We start from the raw sequence: 9,952 nt of genomic DNA on the forward strand, positions 1-9,952 counted from the left end.
TATGACTACTTCAACTCACTAATTTGATCTTCCTAATTGGTAGGTAGAGCGATAATAAGCTTGCTCATTATTTATTAAAGTGGGTATTGTTTTACATTATGTAGTAATATTTGTAGTGCAAAGGAAGGTACCTTAATAGAAACTTCTGTAGGTAGAATAGGGTGATACTTTTTTTTACATTTATTGACGGATACATCCATTATATAATATGTGAGTACATTAAACTAACATAATCTAAACTAAAGTCTTAAACGTATTCATCGAGGTTTGATAGAGGGAACTGTAACTGCTAATATTTATCGTCCCGAAATCGAAGAGAGAAGGAAGACAGGATAGGAGAAAGCCAGCGCAACTTACCATAAGAATGTGATAGCAAAACAGCATAGGAAGCACATTTTATGTGTTTACAACCGATACAGTTTTATCAAAAACATGCTCAACACAAGAAACGAATGCCAAGTTTTCTTAATTTTAACAAGGCATTTTAACAATACGAGTAATTAGATTTTATATCAGAAAATACTCGAGTTTTAATTTAAAAGAATTTTAATTGTGTTAAGCATAGGTAAATAAATGCTTGTCACATCGTTCCCCACTTAGTTCCCCTTGATAAAATTGTCTTGACTTGACTAGGACTCGAACCACCCACCTCCGGATTCGAAGTCCCTCGCTTTAACCACTACAACAGTGAGGTTGGTTTTACTATTAATGAGATTCTATATTATCATCCAGCATCCAGCCAGCCTAGGTAGGCGACTTAGGAGAGGTAGCACCCCTGTCTTGTAAGCGCTACATCGCGGGATCGTTTATCTTTAACAGATAAAGTTCTTTTTCGGAACGGCTTACTTTCTCCCATCCTATCCTATTGAACTGTTAATGGACACAACTTTTTCTAAGCTGACAGTTTCAATGAAGTACTACTATCCTCCTCTCTTCGATTTCGGAAAGATGAGACCTCCGTTTTACACTTCTCCTATCAAATCTCTCTCTTTTTTTTTAATAATAGAACACGTTCATTGTACCATAATATCATAAAGAATAATTATTTTGAATTTTATATGATTTAGATTAGAAATTGACCAAGAAAGCCAGCTGTACCGAGAACGAATATTACCCGTTCAGGATAACATCCGCCTCAGCGGGAATCGAACCCGCGGCCTAGCTCTTACAAGGCAGACGCGCTACAACCAAGCTAACTAGGCTGATACTATTGTAGGTAGGTACTCACCTCACTGGCGTATAGATCTCCCACCCCCGCAGTTGCCACGGCGCGCGGCGTGGGGGCCCGGACAGTTAGGGGCCAAACAGCGACTTTTATAGAAGCCGTGTGAAGGATTTAAATTATATGCCTATAATTTGAAGCATCTACCCCCAGGCGAAACAATGCGGGGGCTCCAGAAGAAGTACCTATGAGTAAACGCCACTGACTTAGGTTCCTACCTATTTATCATACCTATCAGATTCTTTGCGTCTCGTATTAATAGGTGGGTACCTACTACCTGCCTACTAGGTATATCAAAAGTACGAAGTATCGAATTCACCTCTATGAAACGCAAAACGTCAATTAGGTACTTCCTAAAGACTAATGAATCACTTGAGCTAACACCTACTCCTTGTGGCATTACCTTCATTTCAAATAAAACTCTGGATCATTATGGGTGTTTTCAACGTGTATCTGATTGGTATCCTGATTGGACTGGGATTAGTAAGGCAAGGTAAGAGAATCTTTGTTGAACTTTCAAAAACCCACATTTAACTTGCTCCTTATATATATAAAAAAAATCTAGGTACGGCACCTACTTTAACCAGACCCTTTTTTGTACTCATTGAAGCCTCTTTTTTTAAGGGGTGATCGAGAGAACTGTAACTGCTAAGTGCTAAGGTCTTATCGTCCCGAAATAGAAGAGAGAAGAAAGACAGGATAGGAGAAAGCCAGCCGTTCCGAGAGCGAACATCATCCGTTCAGGAAAAAAATCCACCCCGCGACCTAGCGCTAACAAGGCAGACGCGCTATCAACCAAGCTAACTAGGACTTCAGACACCCCTTTGGTGTAGCTCCGTGCCGAGACCGTACACACATCTAATAAGCCAACACTTTCTCCCCCCCCCAGGAATGTGTCAAAGGCCACAAGACACACCGTCCTCGGAAAAACCCGGCGCGGTGTCCACTCTCATCGAACCACTAGAAATGGAGCCCATCTTCATCACCATCTCGCCGCTTCACCGCACGATCAAACACGGCTCGGTGATTATCGAGAAGGAAATTCAGCTCAACTGGAATGCCGCCGCTCATCAAAACGAGACCTTTGATTCGGTGGCACTCTACACTGTAGACCCCTCCGTGTATAATGAGGCTAAACCTGGTGAGTTCCTAGGGATCATACATAGAAAAATAATAGAAGGTATGGGCTAGGTGGTGTAGTGGTCAAGATGCTCGCTTGGTGATCAAGAGGGCCTGGGTTCAATCCCGGACGAGGTATGTAATTTTATCCTCAACATTATCTGAGATTTTTTTGTTGAAGAAGTTTGACATAAACATGGGGAACTATAACAATGCAGGTGTTTTGGTCACAAAATCAAATAGAGGAGGAGAGGGTAGGAGAAAGCAAGCTGTTCAAAGAACTAAACTCATATGAATAGGGCAAAATTCGGGCCGGGCTTGAATTCAATCCGTGACGTAGCGCTTAGGAGACACTCAGTGTACGGGTACGTACGGTAGGATATCAGCCAAGTTGTCGGTAGAATAATGTAAAACCTAAATGACCTTTCGTTCTAGAGGTTCTCATCAAGATAGCGGACTATCCCGATACATATAGGTACATAGACTAGAATATCAAGATTTTAATTGCCAGCCTAGTTAGCTTAGTTGGTAGTGCGTCTGCCTTGTAAGCGCTAGGCCGCGGGTTCGATTCCCGCCCGGGGCGGATTTTATCCTGATGGGATAATATTCGTTCTCGTAACGGCTGGCTTTCTCCTATCCTGTCTTCCTTCTCTCTTCGATTTCGGGACGATAAGACCATAGCAGTTGCAGTTCCCTCTCTCAGACCTCTTTAAAAAAAGATTTTAATTAATAGATCTGTAGGTACCTATCTATCTCCCTGCCAGTCAAAAATTCGAAGTTCAAGCATTTTGGTTGTCATCCTTAACATGTAAAAGCCTCCTAAAACAAGAGTTACTTCCTAAAATCAAGAGTTCACTTCCTGGTAAGTAGTGTGCCAGTGGTATTTCATCTGCTACACTCTCAAGCCACCCCCCACATAATACGCTGGTGTTTGGCGCGTGCTAGGTTTTATTCTAAGATTTCAACCTGGCATCACCTGCCTGTAGTTGGACTCTGGTTCGGATCAGGCTCTGAGATCTGAAGGACGATACTTTGGATATTTGGACAATGTCCGATTAGGATGCTTATTCATAATTAGATTAATAATTATTAAATATTCAGGCAAAATACAATATTTAAAAGATTAAAATAAAAAGGGAAACCGGCGCGAACGACCTTATCAAAGGTTAAAGCGCCTAACTGAAAAAAAAAAGGGAAACTCTGAAATAGATTGGGAGTTTTCCTTGTGTTCAGCACGATGAATGCTTGTTTTGTCACAAATAATGTCGCTCTATTCGGAAAAAAATGGATGAAACTCACAAGAAGGGGAACAGGCCTAAAAGGGAAGAGAGAAAGAAGTCAGGCTATTATATTAGAGAGCTAGCCTCTCCGAGAACGAACCTTGCTTATTCTGCTTGAATCAGACTGAAAGCAGTTTTAACCCCTATATACAGCCTTATGTACTCTACAGTCAAATTTTCTTCTCCTCTCCTGGGAGTCCCTGGACTAATCACTTCTATCCGATCTGTTCGACCTGTAGTCCCAGACCTGGCTCGAGATTTCTGATATCACGGCGCAGGTGCTGTGAGAATTGAAGGTATCCTCTGTTGTAATTCCTCTTGTTGTTTTTTTTTTCGCCTCGGAATAAGGTCAGTAAGATATAGAAATCAAAAGTGTTGTCGACAAGGTATCTTCTAGATTTTGGAACATAAATCTTGCTTATCTTGAACAAGGGGATTAGTCATGTTTATTCAGCAACCGGCTTTGACAACTTTGGGGATGTTTGGGATGCAGCAGTTCAGTAGTTTTCAATTGAACACCCAAGCGAAGAAACGTCAAGCGTGGTTTTCATTTCGATGGGTGACGGCGAACACGTCAAGTAGCGGTTTGGGTGACTTCATAAGAGTAAGGTCCCTTAGGACAATCGAGAAGATGGTTTATTTAATCATGTTAAAAACCTTTAAGCCTAATAGCTAAAAATGATAACTCCTAATATCTGTTTTTAACATAATTTTCAAGTAAACATAATGTAGGTCACATTTTGACAACTGCAAAGGACTTGCCTCTCCGTCAGACACTCCATATTGGTAAAAAAAAAAAAAAAAAAAAAAAAAAAAAAAAAACCACCAAAAAAAAAATTCTTGTTATTTATTTCTTTATTGTTGTTTCCTTGGTTTTTTACTACTTGATAATTTTTTATAGAGTAAGTACCTACTTAAATACATAGGTACAATTAAAATTATGTCACTGTGAAATTTTGTTTGCAAAGAAAAATAAATAAAAATCTCAAATGTTTAATATTTGTTACGAATAAATAGTATTGTGTAATGTAAGTAGAATTTATTTGATCTTAAAAACAGGCTTCACAAGTTTCAAGGTAAAGGGGAAGTAAGTAGGTATGTTTGGTACCTAAAAGTTAGGTTGATAAAAGTTTTGTAGAAACAAACACAGCTACATAATAAAAACATGCCCAGTATCACAGAAAATGCTTTTTCACACTAGCACTAGCCTATAGTACACAGAGTTTTATTACTGCTCTACACCATTGGAAAAAACTGTTACCGTACTGATTAATAATTATGTAATAAGAGATCAGCTTACTTTATGAGTAACTTTGAGGAGAACATGGAGTACAAGGTTGAAAATTGGACGAAAAAAATTACGTTTACTTAAACAAAAAATTAGGTATGTAAGGTACCTAGGTAAATAATAAATTAAAATTATTTGCAAGACATAGTGCAGGCATAAAATAATGTTTAATGAGTTAGGTCATGTGTTTATCTCTCTCTTTCTTTCTCTTAAATCAAATATTTACTACTTTAATTTGTTCATAGATTTTTTGTACTGTTTTGATAGGTAGGTACTTGATTTTTGACCTATGACATCAGCTCACAGAAGAGTGAGTTTTTTTCCTTTTTTCTCAACTACCCAAGTAGGTACCTATAAGTTGGTTTGTTGGGGACCACCACAGATAGAAACATATTTTGTCAATATTTTGTGTAAATTAGAGATTAATAGACATTTTTTGGAACAGTTATGGTTGAGATTCAGAGTAATGTGCTTATCTCCTGTCTCTTGGCATATCAGCTTCTGTTAGCTTATGGGATTTAATCCGGTGTGTGCTCCGCGATGGGCACAATACAGTGTCATTTATATCAGAACCCTTCACAATGTCAGCATGCTTTATTAGAGCATGATCATAGATACCATCCCTACTCATCTGCTCGGGAGCATGTTTAGCATGGTTCAAGATAAACTCCACAGCACCTTTCTCATTAGTAATGGGGTCATTAAATGCATAATAGTGTCCCCAGGTAACCAAAGCAAATGGTCTATCAATAGGTAAATTGTATGGAGTAATGTTTGAGAAACACAATCAACTTCACCGTAATAATCTTACATTATTAACTGAATATCAAATTAAATACAGACACATAAACAACAATAGGTTCCCTTATTAGCATATAACAGCTTATATCGAATACAAAACACCCAATTACACGAAAATTCCCAATGTCTCCGGGGGCCAACATAGTCCGTTTACAGACTTTACAGTTTTTGTGTTGTAAAAACCACAAAGACGCGTGAGGGAAATTCTACGCTGTGTTTACCCTTGGTGGGAAGGGTTTGCAAAGGTCAAATGACCGGACTACCGACATAGGTCGTGTGGTTAGCAGGAAAATAAAGGAAAAACAGTAATCTTCTAATTGAGTATCAATAATTCAGTGACGGGTGGCGTGATCCAAAATGTGTTTCAAAATTTAAAATTTCACACATCCCAAAGCCATTGGAATAGACATTTGAATAAGTAGGTTTAATAGGTGGACATTTAAAATTGGACCAGTTTAGCGAAGGCGAAATTGGGTTAAACGCACCAATTTCCACCGTTCAGCGTTTCTTCGTGACTTCAAGAAAAATGAAGATACATAAGTAGGTAGGTAATTAAGGGCCGGGCTTGAATTCAACCCGTGACGTAGCACTCAGTGTACGGGTACGTAGGGTGGGATATCAGCCAAGTTGTCGGTAGAATAATGTAAAACCTAAATGACCTTTCGTTCTAGAGGTTCTCATCAAGATAGCGGACTATCCCGAAGGCTTCTATCAGACCAACGTGTCCATTGCCTCCGCCATTTTCCCTGCTGGATGGGAAAACACATCTGAAACGTCCACTCCAGAACCTGGAGAGCATTGCCTTCCATTCTGGGCAGGGACGTTGGTCAATGACGTACTCCAGTTCTTGACTTGCCTCAAGATTCGACCTACATGGATGCACGATCATAGGTAAAATATACCTTGTTTTTATACTACCAGCTTTTTAGTTTTTTTTTTTTTTTTTCAAGAGGTTTGATAGAGGGAACGAACTGTAACAATGTGGATTGTCTCGAAATAGCAGAGAGACGAAGAAGACAAGACAAAAGCCAGCTGTTCCAAAAACGAACTTACCTATCTGTACAGGATAATGTTCATCCCTTGCGGGCATTGTATCCGCGACCCAAGTAGCACTTATAAGGGAGGTACTACAACCCAAGCTTAAATTATTGCCTTTTGTTTGTTGCATACACTCAAAATTCGTTCTGATGATAACACAGCTATAGTGATAGGACTGTAAACTCAGGATGTAGGTACATATATCTACATACCTATCTCTCAATACGCGAATATCTAGCGTGCCTAACCTTTAAAAATTCTCTATTTCAGAGATGTTCTGGGTCACCTATCCGTTCTCTCCCTACTCCTGCCTGGCACACACAACTCTGCCTGCTACAAGAAAATCGACCTGAGTAACATTGCGGACATTATCACCGAGAACACGATCACTCAAGATGTAGACGTTTGGGGGCAGCTCGTGTATGGAATCCGATATGTCAACCTGCAGACCAGCTACTATTCGCTGAAGAAGAAACAGCGGGGACCGGTCGATGAAATGAAGTAAGTGAAAGAGTTGATGAAATTTAAGTAGGTACGAGAGAAATCTCTGACAAATACTTAACTTACTTACTTTTCATTTTCCTTGTCATTGAGACATGTATTCGTATTCACCTGTGCCTGTTTCAATTCAAGGTGCAAATTATGAATTATGGAAAGTACGAAAGATATTAATTTATGTATTCTATACAATTTTTCAATAAAGTTGAGGAAAGAACAGGTGAAATCGTCACAAAAATGGATGGAAGAGTGAAGGGTGAATGAAATGAAAAGTAAATTTCTCTGGTCACCAACGCTTTGTCACTTTCACGCCACGTTTCGTCGGTTTCAGCTTCTACATCAGCAACGACATGATCCGCATTCGTCCCCTCCTACCGGTTCTTCAAGACATTCGCAGATTCCTGGAAATTTCCCAGCACGAGATCGTGTTCCTGGATTTCCATCGGTTTCCCATCGGCATGAAGGCGCTGGCTCACCACAAAGATTTTTCAATAAAGTTGAGGAAAGAACAGGTGAAATCGTCACAAAAATGGATGGAAGAATGAAGGGTGAATGAAATGAAAAGTAAATTTCTCTGGTCACCAACCCTTTGTCACTTTCACGCCACGTTTCGTCGGTTTCAGCTTCTATATCAGCAACGACATGATCCGCATTCGTCCCCTCCTACCGGTTCTTCAAGACATTCGTAGATTCCTGGAAATTTCCCAGCACGAGATCGTGTTCCTGGATTTCCATCGGTTTCCCATCGGCATGAAGGCGCTGGCTCACCACAAAGTTCTGATCGATCTCATTGAGAAAGAGTTCGGAGACCTTGCTTTCCCCAGACCCGACTATTTCCTCAAGGTGCCCACCCTGGAGACCATTTGGAAGGAGAACAAACGACTCATCATCTTCTACGGCGAAGAACCCCGATTGGCCAAAGGTGAGAATCGTCGCTAAAGGACGAACAAGATCTATCGACAGATATCACCAGGTCGCAATGTCATAGGGCGATTATTATAGCCGATGGCCCTACTTATTATACCAATACACCTATCGACCATTTTGACAACTTTTTGGCAGTAGTTAACATGGATTTACTTCGTGAATTTTACAGATTTTGTATTATTTTTAGGGTTGTTTTTAAAGCGGTGAAATACCTACATATTGCCTATCTTAGCCTATCTATAACACATTTTATAGTCAGTCTATAGTCCTCGAAGAATAGATGACAACTAGCATCATTAAGCAATAAGCACGTGCAGTTGTTGAACGCCATCGAACTTCTATCCTCCCCCGGACGATTTGTACGGGAAGACAAAATCATGGGCATCCTCAAGTTGATGAGCAAAGCCAACGGGACCAAGGACGCATCCTTGGAGGACACCGTCGCCATTTTGAAATTCCTGACGGACACTGGTGTCCTGGAGATGTCTCGGCATGAGTTTCCGACCGCCACTCAGCTGTGTGGATGTGGGACATGTTGTGGAGATTGCTGTGGCGGGTGCTGCGGATGTGGTCGGTACTATAGGGTGAAGATTGGGGCGATGTAATGAGTTGTTGGAGAATGGAGAGATGCTGACCAATGTACTGGCAATTGTGGAGGATATGACACAGTAAGTCAGACTACATAGGTAGTTAAGTTACTTTATTTGCACTTGACCCAGTCTCAAGGAACGACTAGCTTTCTCCTCTTCTGACCTCCTCTCTTTCTTAGCTTTCGGGACGATATTCCCTGTTCCCTCTATCAAACGTGTTCAATTTATTTTCTCATTTTTTTCATTGCTCCAACCGTTTTTCTTTCTCTCTACTCCACAGGTCTCTGGAACGTCATGGCCCATCTGACCCCGGATCCCCTCGCGTTCTACAGTCATCCAGAACAGATCAGTCTCCGGTCCATCTCTGAGAACAGCAACCGCAACACTTCATTGCTCCAACCGTTTTTCTTTCTATCTACTCCACAGGTCTCTGGAACGTCAATGCCCATCTGACCCCGGATCCCCTCGCGTTCTACAGTCATCCAGAACAGATCAGTCTCCGGTCCATCTCTGAGAACAGCAACCGCAACATTTCCGACTGGTTCGTCAAGTACTGGTGGAAGAACGCATCCATCATCTCCACGGATTTCTTCCTGAACACGAACATCATCAATATGGCGGTCAACACGAATATTTACAAGGGTATCACCATGGAGAAGGATTTGCCCACGATTCAATACAACGAAGCCGTGGGGGCTGACAAAGGAGCGGTGGCAGAAGATCCACCTTCCCCGAATAAGATATACTGAAGTTCATCTCGACAGAATCTTTGATTGTTTACAGGACCAAATCTGTGTTTCATACTTTTGACTCCAGTAATTGAACCATCTCAATTCTTCTTCTTCTTCTTCTTCTTCTTCATAGGTGAGATTGGTCTTGTCCTTTTGAAGTTATTGAACTCTCACCTCTTTATTCTTGTTATTCTTCTTCTTCATAGGTGAGATTGGTCTTGTCCTTTTGAAGTTATTGAACTCTCACCTCTTTATTCTTGTTAATTAGGTGGGCGAATAAATGGTACACTTACCCTTAAACTTTTTGTTGATAGGTAGGATCAGCTGTCAAAACAAATCAAGAGGTGATTTTTTTCATGTGATCAAATGACCGGATCAATGTGTGATCAACCAATGAGATCATTTGGTCACATGACTTTCCTCTTATTTCATTGGTTGATGAACACTTCCAAAATATA

General features: G+C 40.5%; 2 protein-coding genes across 2 annotated transcripts in view; one reads left to right on the plus strand and one right to left on the minus strand.

Annotated features, from left to right (window-relative positions):
• Positions 1-395, minus strand: part of LOC103521580 (methyltransferase-like protein 13) — a 3,684-nt gene extending 3,289 nt beyond the window's left edge. Inside the window, exon 1 of the mRNA XM_026829790.1 lies at positions 358-395. Within this exon, the coding sequence (XP_026685591.1) occupies positions 358-395 (38 nt within the window). The remainder of the gene's footprint in view (positions 1-357) is intronic.
• A 1,163-nt stretch (positions 396-1,558) lies between these two features.
• On the plus strand, positions 1,559-8,200 carry LOC103521674. The gene is made up of 6 exons (XM_026831538.1): positions 1,559-1,715; positions 2,112-2,363; positions 6,382-6,601; positions 7,019-7,249; positions 7,578-7,710; positions 8,003-8,200. Exons 1-6 carry the CDS (start codon positions 1,655-1,657, stop codon positions 8,183-8,185), a joined length of 1,080 nt encoding a protein of 359 aa, XP_026687339.1. The 5' UTR covers positions 1,559-1,654; the 3' UTR covers positions 8,186-8,200.
• The last annotated feature ends 1,752 nt before the right edge of the window (positions 8,201-9,952 follow it).

Source organism: Diaphorina citri, unplaced genomic scaffold, assembly GCF_000475195.1.
Source record: "Diaphorina citri unplaced genomic scaffold, Diaci psyllid genome assembly version 1.1 scaffold4, whole genome shotgun sequence".
NCBI classification, from domain to species: domain Eukaryota; kingdom Metazoa; phylum Arthropoda; class Insecta; order Hemiptera; family Psyllidae; genus Diaphorina; species Diaphorina citri.

Bases quoted from the DNA above. Each gene is read 5' to 3' on its own strand.
- LOC103521674 (XM_026831538.1), top strand. From the start codon at position 1,655: ATGGGTGTTTTCAACGTGTATCTGATTGGTATCCTGATTGGACTGGGA. The intron at 6,602-7,018 runs GTAAAATATACC...TCTCTATTTCAG, and splicing joins ACATGGATGCACGATCATAG to AGATGTTCTGGGTCACCTAT. The intron at 7,711-8,002 runs GCGCTGGCTCAC...ATCGGCATGAAG, and splicing joins GGTTTCCCATCGGCATGAAG to GCGCTGGCTCACCACAAAGT.